At 33.4% G+C, this 22,644-nt stretch overlaps 1 protein-coding gene across 4 annotated transcripts in view; it reads right to left on the reverse strand.

Moving 5' to 3' along the window:
• Positions 1-22,644, reverse strand: part of ADAMTS6 (ADAM metallopeptidase with thrombospondin type 1 motif 6) — a 128,272-nt gene that overhangs the window by 56,000 nt on the left and 49,628 nt on the right. For all 4 annotated transcript variants that reach the window (XM_039364932.1, XM_039364922.1, XM_039364907.1 and 1 more), the window contains 4 exons: positions 20,852-20,935; positions 20,137-20,282; positions 8,701-8,744; positions 2,216-2,321 (listed from right to left, as the gene is read on the reverse strand). In XM_039364932.1, the coding sequence (XP_039220866.1) occupies positions 2,216-2,321; positions 8,701-8,744; positions 20,137-20,282; positions 20,852-20,935 (380 nt within the window). The remainder of the gene's footprint in view (positions 1-2,215; positions 2,322-8,700; positions 8,745-20,136; positions 20,283-20,851; positions 20,936-22,644) is intronic.

Raw genomic sequence — 22,644 nt, forward strand, 5'->3', positions numbered from 1 at the left:
AATAGAGACTAACATGTATCTCTGCTAGATTATCTGATTGGAAATAATTCCAAACAACTGGTTTTCATTGTCACACTGCTATATAACTCCCACCCTTTCCATTTTCCTTGTCTTGGTTTGCTGTTGTTGCCCCCTTAGAATAATACATTAATTCCGACTTTCAACATATCTGAACTGGAACAAGTGTTCTACTCCATAATGATGCATGGAAAATGTGCACAATGAAGATTTCCACTTGAAATCCCCCACTCCCACTCTTTATTCATCGTTCCATGTACATCTGCATATTTATTTTCTGCACCAACTTATGTTCTCTTATGTCAGAACTGAAAGAATGTAGAATTGGAATTGAACTTTGTCCTCAGTACCAGATATTCAAGTCTTGCTTTGCGCTTTTTGAGATGAATTATCAGTATAGAAGAGAAATTATAAAAAATACTATTTCATTCATTATACCTCCTTATCCCAGTCCTTTTAAGAAATCTTTACACTGTATGTCAAATTACTGTAATAAATAAAGATCTAAAATAAAATGCATAACAAATTTGAGACATCTAGCATGTAATTCCCTGAAGCAGTTTGCAACGACTCTTGAAATCTGTTCAGTTTCATCATCTAAAAGATGGTAACATAATCTTAAATGTGTCTAGTTTTGTAAAATGAAGAAAAGACATGATAGAGATTTATTGGATTTATCAAAATAGTGAGGAAAGAGAAATGGAGATAAAGATTTCTAATATATTAAAATCACAGAAAAAAGAACTGAATATTCTAGATGAATTTCAGCTGTGTAATTTCTACATGTATAATTAATTCTGCTAAATTCAATGGCACTTATTGCTCTCTAAATATGTATTGGAATGTAACTGTTGTTTTGCCCTTAGTATCAAATGTAACAATAGAATAGTAAGCTGCTAAGAATGGTGACTTGTTTCTATTTGAAGAAACAGTTCATTATGCCAAGATGACTTCTAAAATGTAAAAAATTAATGCCACAAAATTTGGCTTCAGTTGACTTTTCTTCCTCAAACATTACTTAAAATTAAACTATCATTGCTGATTTAAAAACTGCAAGAATACTCTTTATTTTATTTCCTGTGTAGTTAACAAGATGTATGTTTTATGTATGGCAACATACTGTACATATTTCTTAAAAGCCATTGCTTCTTTGTTCCTGAATTCTAAGTGTTAGCAATATGTCAGCATGAAATACTAGCAACTGAATAAATCTGGCCCCATCCCCATTTCTGCACTGAATTAAAATGAACTTCCAACAGGAATTCTCAAACTATGGATCATCCCTCTCAGATTAAGCATCTGGTACAAACATGATGACGAAGATAATGACAAAATGATTGTCACTTTGCAGTTGCATTATTTGCACATGGGTTCCATCTTGGATTAGATAAGTGTATCACATGGTTAAGGTCACTCTGTTACAGGACACATTTCGACATCCCCTACACATTAGCTCATTGGTAATATGACAATGCTAGCAGGAAGTTTCAAGTGAATTAAAACATCTAATCAGGTTTATGCAGATCAAAGGTGAGTACTATCAAAACTTCGTCTAAGCTCTGTTCATTTTCACTGTGCATGTCTACAATAAATAGAGGGCATCAACATTCAAAAATTTCTATGATATTTAGATTAAATTTTATTATAAGTGGTCTATTTATCATTAACTATAGTTTCATTCATTTTAGGAGATCCTGATATTGCAACAGTGAACACCAACAGTGAAAATAATCAATTAAAAATAATATGATTAAATCATGTAAATTAAACATGGTTAAAGCAGCTTTCAATGTGTTTCCAATTGAAACATTGTTATCAGTAGTACTATATAATCTGATTCTGAAATGAAAAGGTAAGCAACAATTTTTGAGTTCGGTCTCAAAATATATATTCTGAACTGTACTGTTGTTACAGCATAGTTGTACAATTGTTGCATAGTATTTCTCCATGCTTATGATTTATTTTGTGGTATTTTAGCAATACACTGTAACAGGTTTTATGCTAAAGTGATACAACTAGAAGCAATTTCACATTAATGATATATATGTGCTGCAGTAATAACTCTTTCAAGTTCATATGGTTGATGAAATCAAACAACAACAAAACAAATAAATAGATTACAGAAAAGGCAGCCAAGATAAGAGGGCAAATTAAGATAATTAAACTAAACTTATTAAAAGTTTAAAAATATACGCACTTGTGACCAATCTCATGGGCTATGGTAAAAGCAGAGCCAAGGCCAATGTCTTCATTAATACTACAGCTCCTTTCAGGCTCACACATTCCAGCAACAGAGGCCAAGCCTGAACAAACAAAAGGAGACACAAAGGGTCATGCCAACGTGTTTCAGTCTTAAAAGCTTTAGTTATAAATGCCTGGATTCTTTTTAATAACCTCCATGCCTAAAAGCAGCAGTTGGCAAAAGGTTAACTTTGTAGCCCTTGCAAAATCACTGGGGGGAACTTCACTTTGCCGGCTAGACATTAATATTTTTTGAACTGCAGTCATTGCTGGAAAATGTCTAGACTAGGGGTTAGATTTATAAATTTTGCTTCTGGTAACTTGGGACCACCTAGTAACTTGAGCCAGGAGAGGGAATTCAAGCAAGCATTTCTATTTTAACATTTTTGAGGTTGCAGAAAGCAAAATGTGTCCATGTTACTTTTCCAAACAGAATGGTTTTAAGTTTAGTGGGTTCATAAAACATACAAGTAACATTTTAGCTACCCCCAAATCCCCAAGTAGTATATTCTAGAGAAATTTTATGAGAGAAAAATAACCCTCAGTACATCAACTGCAGAGAAAGAAACATTAATTTGTATTCACTATGTTTTTCTTTTATTACAGCATGAAACATGTACCTTAAAAAAATCTAAAATGAATTAAAAGCTTCAGACATTTACATATGGAGTATTGTACATGATATACTTTAATGCAGGACTAATCCATTATCGCTACTGATAATGGATCTGCTACAGTCTTAGTGATATATTTCTCAGAGTACTGTATGCTTATCTGGAAAAAACATTAATGTACATCCCTAAGGATTATATGTGTGCTGCAAAAATATTGTTACAGGATACTATAAAAAGAATACTTTTAGAACTCAAAGCAATATGTTTGTAAAGAAAAAAAGAAATAAAAATAATATTAGATTCCTGTTTTCTATAGGAATAAATTGCAAGTATTTCATGGTTTCACCCTAGCTTTATACCTTTTCTGCCTTCAAGGCAGATTATTATAATTCAGGATTCCAACTGGTCTCTCCAGATGTTCTGCACTATCTCTCCTATCTGCTTCAACTAGCATGATCAGTTATGGAAGCTATGTTATATAAAATACCAGGAAATACCTAGTCTGAGAATAACTGATATAAAACAAGTTAAAAATATTTTTATCTCAACGATGCATATATCCTCTCTGTTAGTCATTTCTTACCCCTTAGTTCCCTTGGTTATAATTACAGTATGCAAAAAGCTGTTAACTGGATGTATGTATAGCATTATTATCTGTAGCTGACCTAATTCTGTGTGTTTTTAAGAATTTTATATGTATAGATGATTTCTATTAGCTTCCCAGCAATTAGATATGGACAAGAGATAAAGATAATCTGATGTTTTATCTTCAAGTATATGTTTAGATTACATAACTGTCACTGGCTCCAGACTAGGCAAAATAAAAGTAATCAAAACAAGCTTTGCTAAAGTAGATGGAGATTATTTTAACCAACTGTAATTTCTGATAGAAAAAGGTTACAATCATGTTTTCCTTCCAGTAATTTTAAAGATAACAACATAACGATAGCATTCAATTTTCTAAATTCTACCCATTGTGACAAAAGTATGTATTGATGCCTTTTTCTTCTATAGTACAAATAATATTGTTAACACTTTTAGAATATAATGAACACAATTCACATTTATAGCTGAGGACTGGAATAATTCCTATAATCATGCTAAAAAAAAAACCAACAAACCCAACAAATGACCAGTTTTAAACCACTTTATCCAGACTATTGTTTTTTGTTTCCTTTTAGGTCTATCTATTTTTTTTCTCTGTTCAGGCTGCTCCACAAAGTTCTGAACTTTGTCACTGTAATTGTAATTCTATTTCTTTCCTCTTTTTGCTTTATGTACCTTTTTTCTTGGGACTCTTGATTTTTTTTCTTGGAATATGTAGCTTTTTTATCACAGAGGGACATCTTTGGCAATTAGGAGTCTGTAATTCCTGTACAATGCCATGGAAGCGTTTCCAACTCTAGCTGGTGATCCTGTCTAATTCCCAGACCATCATTTATGCAGTCTTATGCCACTGTTTTCCATAGTACAGAAACTCCAGAAGTCATAAAATACATGGAATAGGTTTTTTAAAACCCCCATTATGTACTTTTTTAAAAACTACATTAAGGGTTGGATTCTACTAAATGCTGCTACAGTATGGAGGAAGTGCTGTAAGTCTCCTGATTTAACATTGCTATAAAGGCATGTGGGAGATGTCATCGTAGCTGGCAGATATAATTAGAGCAGAAAAGCTATGTAAAATTGTTTCTTGATTCTTGGTTTGAACAACTGAGTTATATGTAGAAATTAGGCAGGGAAGATGTAGAGTTCAATGCATCGAGAGTCAGTATCTTCTAAATTCAATGCAGTCCTATGCTGCATCAATAGGGGGATAGTATCAAAATCAAGGGAACTGATAACACCACTCTGTACTGCACTGTTGTAGCTGTATTTGGAATACTGCATTCAGTTCTGGTCATACCAATACCAAAAAGATGCTGAGAGTGTAGAAAGAGTGTAGAGCAGAGCAAACTGTCAGGCAAAAGCAAACAGAACCACTCATAAAGAATCTCAACCGTAGCTTATTGCTAGTCAACTAGGTTACAAGAATCTTGCCAGACTAATTCCATTCCTTTGGGAATGGCAAGTTAAGGCTTCAAGGATTCTGGGGAGGTCTGATCTGTACCACTTACCACAGTGCAATGACTCTAAACCTGGCCCCCTCTTGACCTCTTCCCGCAGTCTAATTGGAGATTCCACCACAGCAACAAAGGTAAGAAGTCTGGAAGCTAAATCCTATGAAGAATAGCTAAAGGAACTAGATATGTTTAGCTTTATAAAGTGAAGACTGAGGGAGACATGATAGCAATCGTCCGATACTTGAAGGGTCGCCACTGGCATGAGGATGTTGTTTCATTCTCTATAACACCTGCTGGTAAGACAAGAAGCAATGTGTAGAAGCTTGTCAGAAGGAGCTCCAACTTGAAAATAAGGAGGAATTTCCTGATAGTGAAAACTATTAAGCAGTAGAAGAGCTTGTTTTCTGAAGTTTTGGATGCTCCATTCCTGGGGATTTTCAAAAAAAGATTGGACAACCATTTGTCCAAGATGGGAGGTGATGATTCCTGCTTTGGGCAGAGAATTGGATTAGAAGACTACCAAGCACTTTTCCAGTCCTATGATTCTATACAAGTACACTTAGGAAGCTGACCTAGTGATCTGCAAAACAGGTATCATGTGCGTCCTCTGGACTCCAAAACAAAGGGCTTGAGATATATTTTTGAACTTTTGTATTATCAGGAAGGAGGGATATGTTGCTGTTAGATGAGAGCCAGTAAACCCTAATAGTTTGTAAGAAAGAGGAATAAAACACAGAAGAATTAAGTAGAAAAAATTTGCACACAAACAAGAGGAGACATTTGTGTTTCTGACATTACAGAAAAAACATCAGTCCTCTTTTCAGGTGAGGAACAGGACAGGAAGATACTTAGGCTCAAATGGATAGGAATGATTTAGCAGAAACTCAAAAGGAAGGCATACGCTGCTGTAAAGACAAACAAAACAACTAGACTACCTATTTCATTTCAAGAGCTGTTGGAATTCCAAAAGCATATATTCATGATGTGACAGACAAAATACTGACATTCATCAGTTATATTCACCTGCTTAGGATTGAAATTATATCTAATAAAAAAGCATTGGATAAATTTAGGACAGAAAACAGGTGTTATTGTTGCAGTACAGTAGAGCAGAGGTCCCCAACCTTTTGGGCACCAGGGACCGGTTACATGGAGAGAGGTTTTCCATGGATCGGAGGGATCGTGGTTTTGTGTGCTGCCTGCATCTCGCGGATGGGGCTTTGCTTGTTTGTGCGGACAGCTGCTGGCATGCCACGGCCCAGTACTGGTCCACAGACCAGGGGTTGGGGACTCCTGCACTAAAGGCTATCCAGCCAGAAGTTCAGTAATATAGAATTTCTCATAACTTGTTATTGAATGGAAAGCAAACTTTGCTGATAAAGGAATATCCAATTAATTATTTCCTTATTTGTATTGTTTTGTCCAAGTCAAGATTTTATATGTGACCTGGATAAAATAATAAACAGAATGCTCATCAAAACTAGATAACATGAGAGAAATCAAAATTCACTTAACAATTTTGGATCAAGATAACAGCATGAAATTCAATAGCATGAGAAAATGTGAACTTTATATCAAAAATATCAGATGCAAACACAAAATGAGGCAAGTTGGCTAGACAGCAGTATTATGCAACATTTAACGTCTTAATGGATTGCAAAGAATTATAAGAAACCCTTAAAATAGATAAAGAAATCTACACTAGCAGAAATAATGTGGCATTATGAAATGAAAAGCAAATGTAATACAAAACAAGTGAACTGTGCACGGAGACCTGAGACATTCACACATGTTCTGTTAAGTAACACCTTTTAGTCAGTAATAAAAGTGACCTGTATTATAGTTCTATATACTTAGCTAAATCCTATTAAATTCAATAGGATTTCTCTATAAATTTGAGTTATTTTTCTGCTGGCTTTTAAAAGTAATAAACATATCTATTTATCTGTATAAGTTTACACTGTACAATATTTTACAAGAAAAGGCTATAATTATAAATCAGTGCATGAACAGCTACTATAATGAAATAGAACAATAAATGAAGAAAAACTGATAAAGCTGATATAGTAAATGCTACTGCCAAAAAATACACATATGCATGGTTCTTGAAATCCAATTCTTGAAATATCAAGCTAGTTAATATTAGTAATAGTAGAAGATCTACTACTCTCATCTTTCATATACAAAATATAGTGGCTTTATAAAGATACCAAACTACCTCATGTTAGCTATTCCAAATAATGATTTAACAATATATGCATACATAAAACTCTGCCCTCTCTCTTATCAGTGCAAAGAAAGCAGAATAATAAAGGTGTAATGCTAAACAGTTCATTTATTTAATGTTGTATATATTTTATAGTTTTCTTTTAAGTCTGCTAATAGTTGGTTTAAATAATGGTAAATGATAAAATAAATGAAGAATTCATCCTGGCTGCTCTAATGAAGTATAGTTTAATTTATTCCTAGGTTCATCACAGTGGGATTTAATATAGAATTCTTATATCAGGATGAAATACGATGACAAGTGCCATCAACAAAATATTATTCGAATGCCAAACTTGAGAGATAATCAAAGGAACATGTATGTTTTTATATATCTGCAAAATATTATCTTCTTTCTGCTGACTTTGGAGTTACAGGAGGGTCTAACAATTGCCGCTACTCTGTCCCATTCTTTTTATTTAAGCTTGTAGACTCCTTTTCTCTTTTCTACCCAATTTCAGTACGGGAATTCTTGCCATTTGCAAAATAGTTGCCCCATGCTCCAAATGACAAAGAGAAGGGATGACAATTTTGTGAATGTGGAGGACTAATCATCACCTGGGACAGAATGTAACTCTTGCACTCAGCTTTCGGGATAGTAATAGTAATGATAGTAATAAGGCAGCTCTGTGAACATAGTGAAATCCTGTAGAGATTGAATTTGTGAACTCTTTTCCGTACACCAGAAGAAATTGGTTTTTTGTATGTATTTAAATAGCTTCTGGACAAAGATTTTAGGTTTGAATGCACAGTTTAAAATGAGACCACCTGGCCCATGTATTTTCCCAGGTGCTAGGCAGACATGTCTTCCCAAGTAAGGAAATGGGGGAGGGGAGGACAAAAATCTGTCCAGAAACAGAATATTTATCCTTCCCACATATACTTAAGCTTCACTTAAGAGTGAAACAAGAATATAAACAGAAGTGAAATTTCAGGATGATTCAGTCATTAGGAGTGGCAAATTATAATTTAAAAGCTGAGCAAAGTGACTTAAATGTAAAATGCATGCAAATTTTCTGAATACTTTATGAACGCTAGCAGGTTTGATACTACAGCAATCATGAGCTGTTCATATTTTCTAAAATATAACAATTTTACAATGTACATTTTGATTTCTAACCGTATTTCCTAAGGGTTCATTTTGTATTATGTATCAGACTAATCTTCATAATGAAAAAAGCAGTATAAGTTTCCCTTTTCCCTTAATGTTGTTTTGATTACTTCTAAACCAGTGTTTCTCAACCACTGCAGGCTGGGGAATTCTGAGAGCAGACGGCCGCTCATCTTACAGTTGCTGAAGTTGAGAAATACTGTTCTAGACTTTTAAAGTAATCCAGTTATTGAAAATAATAAATAATAAAATTTAAAAATTCCATTTTGAAAGTAAAATATATTTTAAAATCTATCCTTATGTAAAAGAGACAAATATAGGGAAGCCATCTTATCTGTAGAAACATTTAAAAAATAAATACTCATTTAGCTTACACTATGAACCTTACCCAGAGTTCCACAAGGCTTGTTTTTATATGTGCAGATGTCATATCTGTAAAGAATGAAAATAGATATATTTATAAGAGATGCCTCTTAGTAATGTTGTTTTTAAATATTGATCACATTACTGTAGTGAAACTGCAATTGTCAGACTGCAATCATTATAATTATGTGCAGCCAGCTGGAGTGTCAGCCCTGCAATCTAGTATAAACTACAAGCTACAATATGCTCATAGCATCTGACCTGAGGCCATAAAGAAACCTTCTAGGAAGAAAAAGAGGTTAAAGTGGATCTTTGTCATTTCTGGCCTTAAAAAACAGCTTATCATTTTGTTAGGAAGTTATAGCCATATGTCTGAAAAATATTAGTATTTAAACAGGAAAAACATTCACTATTCTAAATCTATTAAAACTATTCCTTCATAAGTACTTTAGAATACTGAGTGGTAATGTTTTATCTTAATATTTCACATTTTGCTTACTTTTTAATGTAAGTATTATCTAGAATAGCACCATATTAAATAATACCTTAATGACTGGCTCCTGCTAATGACTGGCTCCTGATTAGTATGATTCATGGGTAACAGAATATCAGTGAATTCCCTACAGTACCAGCTCATCCCTCACTTCCTTTTACTTTAAAACAAATCATATACATATAACATGGAGCTTGTCCTGTTATGTTCTGAGTGCTGTGGACAAATATTTTAACCAAAAGTATTTTTAACTTTAATAAATAACATATACAGAACAAATATTATAAACATTAACTATATATTTAATATCAACTATATTTGAGTCATGTAGTTCAAATGTTAGCAAACTAAGGTTCAAATTAACAGGGTAAAAACTTTACAAATGCAAAAATGTTTGATATAATACTTAGTGAAACAGATAATGAACTCAAATATGAAAAATTTAATAAATTAAAGAATTATGATTGGGAAACAAGTATTCCATCTCAGATATTAAAAAAAAAATACTGGTTTTTTTTTCAGATTCACCCTTTATTGTTATAAAAATTGATAGAAATTACATGAAACTGAACACTATCTATGACAAAGAACAACACATTAAATAAAATAACATATTGAGTAATATTTTGCAATTGAGGTTTTTATATGGGAGCTAAGAATCCAAACCAGCTTCAGCTCATTCTGACCTGCTACATTCATGCTGTTTGCTACATGCTTGTGAATTGTTTCTACTGCCTATCAAATAGTAGTAAATAGGAGTGCACAAAACATCCCCAATTTGAAAGATTCTGACCTTAATTTCATTATTATCAGTATTTCCAGCTTGAAAATAGATGAAGATATTTTATTTAGCACTTTTAGAGCAATGTTTCACAATCTCAGCAACTTTAATGTGTTGGCTTCACTTCCTAGAATTCTCCAGCCAACATTCTGGGGGAATTCTGATAGTTGAAGTTCAAACATCTTAAAGTTGCTGAGGTTGAGAAACACTGGTTTAGAATATTGCACCATCCTCTTTCTTGCTTTTAATTTTATTTTATTTTTTAAATTAACCAAACTTTTAACGCTAAGTTTTCCCAGTTTAAGCCAGGATGGTCTAAAACAGATTACACTTTTAAACAAACTGAACATTCAGTAATTAAAATGCATAATACTAAAATCAGAAAACAAAAGCATATCTCATACAATTAAAACATTTATAATGATAAATATATTTAAAATCAATATATTAAACGATTAAACCCACAGAAGAATAAAAGCATGTTTACCTAGTATCAAAAACAAAAAACCAATATAATTGGTATCCCACCCACCCCCAAAAAAGTTCCCTCTAAAAAAACCGAAGTATGGTCCCATGCCATAAAAGGCTTTATAGACAAATGCCAACTTGAATTGAAACCAGAAACAAATCAAGAACCAAGGAAGACTAGAAATTCATAATGTCATGTTCCAATCAATACTATTGTTTTTTTCCTTTCCAAACCCTTCTCAAGCACAGTCACACATATAACTCAAGAAGTAACCATTGCATGTATTACTTTAACAAGATTATATTCATCTAGGTAAGACTATAACTGGTAGGTTTGTCAACCTAAACCAGTGGTGGCGAACCTACGGCACGAGTGCCAGAGGCGGTACTCAGAGCCCTCTCTGTGGGCACGCGCCCGTTACCCCAATCCTAGGCCTTCAGCTGGGTTTTATAAAACCTTTTCGCTTTAGGCCTCTGCTGCCGTGTGGATTAAAAAAAAGGTTCAATCAATCAATCAATTTCAACTTCTTGGGGGGGGGAAAGATCTTGCAAAGTTGGAATTGATTGATTGAACTTTTTAGTCCCACCAGTCTGCTGTTACCACTGCAGCCACGCCTACCCAATAGGCCACGCCCATGCAGTGGGCCACACCCAGCCAATGGGCCACACCCACCCGGCACTCGACGATGCATAAGTGGGTTTTGGGTTGCAGTTTGGGCACTCAGTCTCTAAAAGGTTCTCCATCACTGACCTAAACTGATAAAAGATGCTTAATATTACAAAGGTCACTGATGCTTCTACTGACAAAGATGAATTTAGAGCGTTCCAAAGCTGCAAACTTTATTCTTTAGAGGGAACCATATTTATTTCCAAAAACAAAAAAAAGGTTGAGTACTACCCACATTGGTAGATGAATCATCCACTAACAGCATCTATATCTTGTTCTGAGTAAATGACAGTTTGTTGGCCATCATCCAGTCCATTACTATGGCCATGTACTGATTCAGTATTTCCACTAATGATAGAGAGACTGAAATGTTGTTGTCAGCTCACTGCTGATCTTCACTTCAAATTTCCAAAAGACCTCACTTAGCAGTTTCATGTAAATGTTAAATATGGGACATAAAAGATCCTTGTAGAACCCTATATTATAAACACCTTAGACTTGAGCAGAAACCTCCTGTCAACATTTGTCCAGGAATGAATGAGCAGAACCACAACAAAGATATTCCATCCATACTTAGCTTAGATCATCTCTTCACCAGGATAGCATGGTCAATTGAAAGTCAATGAAAGCACCAGGAAAATCAACATGATGCATTCCCCCTGACTTTTTCAGGCAAACATTATCCGGCAGTTTGACAAAGGCATTTTTAGTCCTAAAACCAGACATGTAAGGAGAAATATATAGTCACCTGGACCCAGGTGAAAACTGCCATCTTACTAGACTGAATAAGGCATGAGGGAGAAGGATGGAGTCACTGGGAAATTGGCTACAGTCTATCAAGCACAATGTTCCTATCTTCATTTAAAATTCCTTCAAGTCAGTTAACTAATAAATCAGCAAGAACAGATTCCATCTCTACCATCACTAGATGAAAGTGGGTAAGATAGGAGTTAAAGATGAATGATAGCCATCTTGTTGTCCATATATATTATGACTGCCATTACTTCTTTTGAAAGAGGTTACAGATGTACAACTACATGCACTGTGCAATTGATAGACATTATAGATATTATTTATTCTGTTGTGTTTTCAAATAACAAATGCAAAAAATATGTTACTTTTCTGGATGATTTATAATTCTGTAGAGAAGTATATTTTTCATTTTCCTACATTGCTCTTGGTTCATGCTGAACTCTGCTTCTATGCATATCTATATGTTCAGGCAAAGCAGCATGCAAAAAGCATGCTTAATTGTTTTTTACTTTTTGGTTTGTTTATATAATGTAATTGTAATTGTAAAACTTTGTAAGAACTTTGTGGTAGGTAGTAGTTAGTTACTTTTCTAGTCTCACAATGAGAAATGAAGAAACCAGGATTTAGTTTTGAGTTCTTACTACTCCTATAAGCATGTTCTTCAGGAATAATTCACTGGAAGCTGTATGACAGGTATATAGCTATGGATATGGTGGAATGGATATAGTAAAAATAAAAAATTGCTTAAAATGCCAATTGACTCTCTCTTTCTCACACAAACAGTAATCAAGTTCGTAACAGGAGCATTTATGTGATGATATCCTAGCATGCATGTCATTATTTTGATGTTATTGTGAATTGCTACAATGTCAGGTTTGTAGAATGAGTACATCCTATCCTTCAACGAACCATTGGAACAACTTGGATTTAGTTAGGACAAAAATGTACTTTTATTGATTAGTTAATTTACTCTAAAACTGAGGTCTATTTTAAAGAAATGATTTCAAATGTTAAAAATTAAAATGTTATTTCTATGTTTTAAAAAGAGCCATGATATGTCTATGTTTACTTAATTTGTTTTCCTACATGCTTCTCAGTGCCAAAATCATACCCATTCATCCAATCAAAACACAGAATCTTAATTATAAGTACTAAAGCTGCTGGAGTTTTAAACAAGTTTCATTTATTATGATTCCTTAGTGCTAAGTCTTGTCTTTGATGCAGAATACATGGAGATTTATAGCAGTACTAGAAAGCTTTAAAATCTTAACAGCCCATGAATTACAGGATGTAGTTCATGAGATGTAATGGATGGTTGTTAAATTGAGATAGAACTATTCTGGGGAGTGGAGATGGGTGGACATAGAAATGTTTGTTTTTCCTTTCTGTGTGAGATCAGAGCAGCACTGGAGAAAAATCCTTTAAAAAGCATTGTATTTTACATTTGTTATATACAGTGGTTCAACTGCTTTGAAACCCATCTAATTTGGTACTCAATGCATTTTGATCCAAAAATTTTGCCCTTGTACTCATCATTTGTTTGGTTCTCAATGCACAAGCTAAAGTTGTTGGTGTCAGCTGCGTTGTGACTCACTACATTATTCCTTATGGAAAAATTTGTTTGGTACTCATTGTTTTTGGTACACCTCCTAGTACCAATTAATGATGAGTACCAAGATACCACTGTACTCTACCTGTTTCATAAAATATTTGATCAGTTTTGCTGAAGAATTCTTCAATAACTTTTAGATGCATAAAAATTATAGATCACATTAAATTGTATAGTATAGTGAAACATATTAGTTTTGTGAGTAGCTCATTCATGAGTGTCATTAAATGCAAGATACTTATTCTTCTTCTCTAACACAAAATTCTTATTCATAAAATCATACGGGATTATCTTTCCCCAGTTGTATCTACCCATTCTGCTAGATCTAGCATGAGAGGCGTGCTCTGAATCCCATTCATTACGGAGTGCCATTTGGTGAGGCACTCTGTAATGAAGGAACAGAACATTTTGTGCTGTGGTACTCACCCTCAGGAACATTCTTCCCTGAAGACCAGTCTTGCCCCAATCTGCTGGCCTTAAACAGATACTTAAAGGCCTGGTTCTGTTGTTGAACCTAGGGCCATGATTGGTGAGGATGAGCTCATTTCTTGATTATATTGTTATTAATCTGATAGCCCACTATCCTTGTTTTTTTGTATTTACTGTATACTTGTTAATCACTATTATCCCAATGATAGTGACAATTCAGCTTATCTGATTCCTTCCAATCCACAACTTTTCAAGAATGACTGCTGAGGAGCATATTAAATGAACATTTAGTTCATTTAATATGGTCCTCGGCAGAAATTTTTGGAAAATTGTGGATTGGAAGGAGCAGATCATCTGAATTGTCACTATCATTGGCAATAATAGTAGAAATTTTGCCTCTCTTTATATTATGGCAGAAAAACTGCAGGCAGTAAAGTGTACGATAGCTTTAAGGTTTCACTTGCTATATACTTCCAAGTCCAAGAAAAACACCAAGAGAAAAAGCCCTGTTTTTTGGTCTTGCTTTCTGCTGAAGACAGAGAAAGAAAGTACCTATGTTTTACTAAATAAAGCATGGAAAATGTTGTAATGCCATCAAAATATGTTATATTGAATGTGAATATATTCTACCACCTTGAATTCCTGAACATAAATAAAGTGAATAATGCATTTCACAAGAAAAAAGTTAAATGTATAGTTACAGAGTCCATATGTTTGAACATAAACATAGAATATGCCTGTTTATCTCCTAAATAACAAAACAAGACTCTTCAGTTTCCCTTCCCTTAAAGTCTGGCAGAAAGGAGATAGGAAGTATTTGTTTCCTAAATAACATTATTTTCAATTTATTTGTATGCCTCTAATTAATTTAGATTATGATTTGTTGAAAAAACAGAATCAAATTGCAATATATACTCTTATTTATTAAAACAAAGTTTACTCCAACCATTATTTTTTAAATATAATGATAAACTATAGTTTTTGTAAAATAGGAACCACATGTTTCTTATCTCTACTTTGCAACTCTGCCAGCTGAGTGGGAAAGCATGTCAGTTCAAAGTTTGTGCAATGTAATTCATATAATGTTAAATTTTGAACCAATGGCCTAGTTTGAATATTCAGTTCTTAAATTAGCAAAGTGACAACTTTTTAAAAAATAGTGTGTTCATGTGTGTGTGTTTGTGTTTGTATGTTGTGCTTATATTAAAAAGAAAAGAAGTTCACTTTTTTTTTCTCTTCCTAGTATTTCCTGCAGGTGCAGGACCTGCGTTTTGATATGAATTGACACACTAGCTTGTTGCCCAAGCTTGATATTATGGGCTGAGAAAGAGGGAGTGACTGGCCCAAAGTTACCCAGCTGGCTTTCATGCCTAAGGCAGGACTAGAATTCATAGTATCCTGTTTTGTAGCCTGGTGTCTTAACCACTAGACCAGGGGTTCTCAACCTTGGCAACTTTAAGACTTGTGGACTTCAACTCCCAGAATTTCTCAGCCAGCAAAGAACCCCTGCACTAGACCAAATACCTCTCTTATGTAGCATATATATGAGATATTTTGCAGTAAGCAACAATTGGAAGTTTGGGTCTATGACTCAATTTAATTTTTCCTTTTGTTTAATTACACTGGATAATTTATAAACTATGCACCCCAGTCTTGTGACAGCCCTTCAAGGCTGACCCCAGACAAGAAGTACAAATCAAAAATACTAACACTATCTTAGTTGTAAGATTATCATAACTTGCAAGTCTGAAAGTATCTTTCCCCATCCTTACTTTTATTCTCCAGACTTTCTTCATCCCGATCCTTCCATTAGACTCAGATTTTGTTTATCAAACTATTGTCTAGGCTGTGCCTCTTTGTCCTGTTTCCCGAGGTCATTCTCACAACCCATTATATCTTGCAAAATATGCCAATGTTACCATATTAAAAGCCAGTATTTTATAATGATTGCAATACTAGACTGGTAATGGGAAGACCAAAATTCAATCCATCTTTACCCCCAGAAATTTTCTCTTTTTTTAGAAAAACTCCTTTTCTTTTATTAAATATTTTTTAAATAATAGAAAAAGACTACACAAAACTATAAAAGAAAGCGAAAATCTAAAAAAGAAACACAATCATACTAGGTGTATAGTCACATACATAGATATATATAAAGTTGTATAGTAAACTTTGCAATGAATGGAAACAGTAACTACAGACAAAATGTATATAATATTTTTTCCCAAATGGAATCAACTGTTGGACTGTCGAACTATTTAACTGAAGTATTAATTTTACTACATCTCCATTTAATCAGGAATTTTTAAATAAATGTAAGTTAATCATTTCTGAAATATATTTTCACTATAAAAATATTATCTAAAGTCTACTGAACATACAAACAAAAAAAGCAAAAACAAAGAGAAAGGAAAATGAGATACACACACAAATGATGGTTATATAAAAAGATGTTTCAAAATTAAAGAAAGCAAAACAGATTAATATATATATTTAAAAAGGCATTCTAGCAGCCCCCCTCTCCTCCTATTTTTCACAGCCACTAATTGCTATTTGAATATTTTTATATTATGTTTTGGATAATGTTAATAAGTTGTGTTTAGATTATTTTTACTATTATTTTTTAAGCTCTGTTTTTCTTCAAATATCATATTTCAAGTGTCTGAATCTGCTTTGCTGTGTAATGTGTTGTATATAAGGAAACTATTTTTTTAAAACTTGGTTAGACTTCTGCTGTGAATCTATATGGTCAATTTTTCCATTGACACCTATTTTTTAATTTCATTATTTTTATTGACAGTAAGTTTTCTGATTTTCAATGTTGTGCCCGATTGATTCTTAGCATATACATAATGAATTCTGGTGCTTTTTATTTATATTATCTGGAATCATATTTTGTAAAGTGGTTATAGATCAATGTTTATTTTTAGAACTGTCTGAATATTTTTATCTATTTTGTTCAAATAAATTTGAGTCTTTTTGCATCATCACCATCCAATAAATTGTTCCTTTTTTGTTGTAGCATTTCCAGCAGAAGTTTACTGAATATATCTGAATCAGATTCTGTCTTTGCCCAAATGAGCTTGCAGCATTGTTATTGGGAAAATGTGAGGAGGTAGTGCTATGTATGCCACACTGAACTCCTGAATAAAAGATGCAATATAAATATAACAAATAAACATATAATATTGGTCATATAAACAAATACGTATTTGAATAAATTGGTGAATGAGGAGTACCATAGTAAAAATTACAGTAATAATTCTTTAAAATAATTTAATAAAACAGAAAAGTTGCAATTAATTTTATCACTGCTTTAGTTAGTAAATCTCATCTTCAACATAGTATTTCTCATACTTTAAATACGTATTGAAAAATTCCTATTTAAAACAATATCATTCTTAATGCTCTAATTTGTATGTTCATAAATAATTCTATCATCCAGGTATGCTTTCAATATTTCTTAAGTATAAGAAACCTCAAAATTAAATATATGAAGTACTATAAATTCTCAATGCAATGAATCTGAAATTGGGCAAACTCTGAAAAGACAGGAGAGTCTGGCATGCCTTGGTCCATGGGGCCCATTTAGCAACTGAACAACAACAACCATAAATCCATCTTAGCTTCAACAAGCATAGCAAAATCTAAACAATCTATTACAAAATTCCTTCTCCCAATTTACCTCAAAGTTCCCAACCTTCCCGATTTTGTGGACCAGTGGAGGGGAGGAAGAGGGGATGGTTCTGTGCGAGCTTCTGGCAAGCATGCATCTGCAGCTCCATTTGCATGAGCAGCGTGCATGCACTCCTGTCACTCACACAAATGAAGTGCTTGTGCACACGCTGGCCCATTGTTCACACAAGTAGGGATGAGGGTGTGCACATGCTCACCCATTGTTTCCATGGCCTGGTTGCAAATGACTCACGGCCCAGTAGTGCATCGTGGCCCAGAGATTGGGGACCCCGGTTAACCTAACACCAGCACTGCATTTTTAAATGATTCACAAAAGCATTTTTATATTCTAAATATCTGTATTTAGAAATTAGTCTCATTGATTTTAATAGAATTTAATCTCAGAAAATATGCCTAGAATTATTAAGTTTGTTAATTATTCTAAGAAGCATCAGAAAATATTGTTGTTCTCTTTTTTCCGTAATGGAAGACATGATTTAAGAAAAATTGATGCCAATATTTCCCCTTTTAATTACCAGCCTCCAAAGTTAGTTTTCCAATTATAGAAGCTATGATATTGGGCTACCTGAAAACAAGACACTCCTTGGAGGTACAGTAATTATCCTTGAGGAAGCTATCATATTCCACACATTGAATATTTACACCAATGATGAATCTAAATATATTTTCTTCAATCATAAGCGTATGGATTGCTCTCATATCATAATATGGACAGTACAAAATACTAAGAAGAACTTTATTATAAATGTTACACATGAAAGCAGAGACCCTAAAAGTAAGATAAAAAAGAATACTTGAAAACAAACATTAGACCTGTTATATTAGGTCTAAATATTAGATTAAAATTATCTATTAGCTGACAAAATGAAACTATTTTATAGAAATGAAACTAAACAATGCCTTCAGAGTATAGTATTATTCTTGAATAAAGGCTTTTGTGACATAAAAGACTAAATACCATGGAAGGTGAGCCAGTTCTTATTAGCTGTAAGTTCTGGAATAGTAATTCTTAAATTAAGTAGCCCACCCACTTAGATATCACTGATCTTGAATAAATATGCCTTTCTCCTCCACAATAAAATAAAAGAACTTGCTAGCCCTTTCCATGAGCCATGTACATGTCATTTGTCTTGTCTTAGAAGAAAAATCATATCCTGGAAGAGAGTGGAGGGACCTGCGGAAGAAATGTTATACAACTAAAAATATAATGGTAGTTTAAGAGAACACCTAGGTAGATCATGCCAGTGTACAGTAATATTGCCATTCTGCATTTAAATATCTTTCTGAATAATTATGACACAAAGTGCATGTTAGTAAACTAGTAGAAAGTACAGAGAAAAGTAAATTCAGTTCTAAAAATTCATGTAAGTACTGATAATAATTGCTATATATGTCCTGGCAAACCATGACCATAGGAGTTAAGACAAAACCTGAGACTCAAGGCAAGAATTTTACTGGAAAATAGGCTCTTCCTTTTGGCAGTAAAACTGCCAACTCAGTGATGCCATGAAAAAGAAATGGATATATAAGTGTGTATATAACATTTAATAGACAAAACATCTATAATATTCTAAAAACTTCCATTCATTTGCAGGCTCTGAGATGGTGGTAGTTTAAAAACATTTAAGACTCTCCGAACAACAACTTCCTGGAAAGTTGTTCTAAGAATATCATATACATAATTTATTTATAACAAGAAAATGATAACAGCTTGGTTGACTTTATACAACGCAATAATTACAAGTTACATAGAATATACGTGCTAGGACAACTAGAACTGCAAATATCAGAAATTTTGCTACTGGTGGCAGCAAAGAGCAACAAAAAATTCTAACATTTTGCTGGCATCTGTTGGTCACCTGTATATTTTCAACCAGACTGGATTATATTAATAGATGTGAGGTAATGCAACAAAAGCCAGATATGAATCTCAGAAGCTGACTGAACTATTTCAGGCAGGTAATTTTCTTTTAACCTACCCACAAAATAACTATGAGGTCAACATAGTATAAATGTTATTTATGTGTGCCTGAGCTTTGTAATAAAAACATGATCAGTAAATTAAAAAAGTATCTTGAAGTTTGAGAACTAAAGAAGACCAATGTCTTATTTCTCTCAGCAATCAGCCATAAGCCATGTGTACAAAGCAAAAGCTTTCTTCCATTGATATACCCCATGATCTAAACCTTGTTTGATAGATTTATCTATAAGGTGATTCCAAACATCATAATTACAAAAAAGATAGAAGAATGCACAACTTTCAGAATTCCATGCACAGGAACTTCTTAAGGTCCTGCTCTCGGTTTGTTCTAAAATAAAAAGTCTAAAATACTTTTAAAAGCATTAAACATACAATTCTATTATTTCATTTCATATATTGTAGGCTTTATACTTTATCTATTACTGATGGAAATGTATGCTCTGTTACTGAATATTGTATTACTATGTCAGTATAAGCAATATTTTCATCTTGATGTGATTGCTACAAATACTTATACTTTAGCTTTTTTAAAAAACACAAATAAGTGAGAAACAGAAAGGAGAAAAAAAATCAATGAATCATACCTAGTAATAAGGACTGCATTATCATGGTGGGCAATTCCATTTTCTGGAATGGTGTTTCCATCACTTTGGTGAGACAGAATGGATTTCTGCCACTTACAGAAGCTATCAAGGGACTTGTCTGCATGGTGATTTATCTCCAAGTTTGGCTGCAATACAACATGCATACCAGAAATGTTCCAAACAAGTTACTAGGGTCAGCGGTTAAGACTTCTGAAGTCTAACTATGATCTGTATTTAGAAGCAGTGATTTCTAGGAATAATTTCTTCTTGCCAATTTTTATCACTGTTAAATCTCTCCTATAGTATGTTTTGTGCATGCATCTTAAAGATTTAATTTAATTTCAAACTTCAAAATGATTTTGCCAGAAGGATTATAGATTTAGTCTAATATTTATCTTTTCCTCTGTTACAGCAAGTACTGTTATGCAGAGGAAAGTGCTATTTGGAAGGTTTTTACAATTTCAAAATTCAAGAACAAAGAACAAGTTATGACAACACTTGTCCAATCTTCCACTTATGTAATTTTCATGATATTCAATTGAACTGATATTCAATTATTTACATAATACTTCCCTAATCTCTTCAAATTTAAAATAATGCAGATGACTCTTGGTAATAGTGGTGTTATCATTAAACATTTTTTCCAAACAATATTTAGGCATATTTTATTATTTAATTTGCATTACTTATATTTTAGACATCTGAACTTGCTTACCTGATCTTCTGTGAGGACAATTAAACGAGTCACTATAATATTCACAACGTTTCCTAGGCTGGAATCACGATAAAGTTTGGCAACCTGACCTCCAGAAAAGAAGAAAAGACATAAAGTCAGACAAATAAAAACCTGCTAGCTTTGAAATATATCTCATGTCTCATCTATTTTTTATCTTTTTAAAAATGTTTTATTTGTATGATAATGTGTAGGTAATATATTATTTGAGTATATTGGTATTTATCCAGTATAAACTGTAGATTATTAACACTCTAAGAATTAGGTAACTTAAATCTTGAAAGATAAGAAAAAAAGTTTATATTAATATTAACTATGGTACTCCCCCTGAAATGTTACATTAAATTTTGAGATATCCTTTAAAGAATCCAGTGCTGCTAAGAATTTTTTTCCAGACAGTGTTCCATTTTACTTTTGCAAGAAAAGATAAATTTGGATACAATAAATTGTGTTTGAGCCATCTCCCATATAGATTAGTATAATGTGCTCTATATCTAGCTGCCCTTGAGAAAAGCAACTAATGTAAAATGATGCGCCTAAATTGCTTTCTCACATTTGCTGTTTACAATATTATATTGATTGTCTTAACAGACGCTATCCACATATTCTAAACACAAATTAGTCCTTACATGAAAGAATGTATGGAGGATTAGGATTAGGCTGATGTGGGTTACAGGAATCTCCTTTAAAATTCTTTACAAGAACAGTTAAAGGGTACCAACCCATTAAAAAAATGTAATATTGAAGTAGTCAACTGAAACTGAACCACAACACAATTTGATTTTTAAATAACTACTTTAACAATGTGCCTGAAAGTGGTTTTACTTGATAAAAGGCCATGAAGAAGCAGAAGCACTAGCTCAGAAGTTTATTCAGTGCAGTTTATTTAGTCCTCTCCAAGAGAAAAGGACTAAGGCTATTGCCCTCCTAACTACCTAGAGTGAAGTACACTGTCCAGATGATACAAATTGACTGGTGATATGGTCCCATGTAAACAGAAGACGCATTTATTAACAGAAGAAGCAAATTTATTAATTATGTGGAGGCTTTTGCTACTGGAAAAGTAGATGCCAGTGTGGTGGTTATAGCCTATTAACTGAACTGGTACCAAATTTAAGGAGGGGGGGTAGCAGTAATCTCTTCGGATCAAGGTTAATCTTTTGTGACTTGGTCATCCAGTTAATAAATACTGCCCTGGCCGCAGAACTAAAATATCACTGAGAATCAGTTTGGTCTAGTGGTTAAGGTGCTGGCCTAGGATCCAGGAAATCATGACTTCTAGTCCCACTTTAAGTCATGAAAAACCAGCTGGGTGACTTTGGGCCAGTCACTTTTTCTCAACCCATCCCATCTAATAGAATTTTTGTTCCGGGAAAAATAGGAGGAGGAAGGAGTATTGATATATTCGCCACCTTGAGTTTTATAAACAATAATAATGAAAGGATAAAAATCAAATCAATCAATAAAATAAAAATTGCCTAAAAATACCTGTAACTACAGGTAGCTCTCAACGTAAGAATGTAATGGAACATAACCTTTACAGCTGTAAGTTGCGATAGTTATAAAGGGGATTAGCCATGTGATTCAATTTTATGAGCTTTGTTGAGTGATTGTTCAGTAAAAGCCATGGTCATTAAGCAAAACCAATGGTAACTTCAAACAGAACTACCTTTATTGTATCTAAAAGACTGCATTTGGTGTATTGCTAGCACATGATTGGTTCATATTTCATAGCCATTTTCCAAAGAAGTAAATAACATACTTCATTGACAACT

The sequence above is a fragment of the Crotalus tigris genome, unplaced genomic scaffold (genome assembly GCF_016545835.1).
Source record: "Crotalus tigris isolate CLP2741 ecotype Arizona unplaced genomic scaffold, ASM1654583v1 scf7180000017592.2434428, whole genome shotgun sequence".
Lineage (NCBI taxonomy): Eukaryota > Metazoa > Chordata > Lepidosauria > Squamata > Viperidae > Crotalus > Crotalus tigris.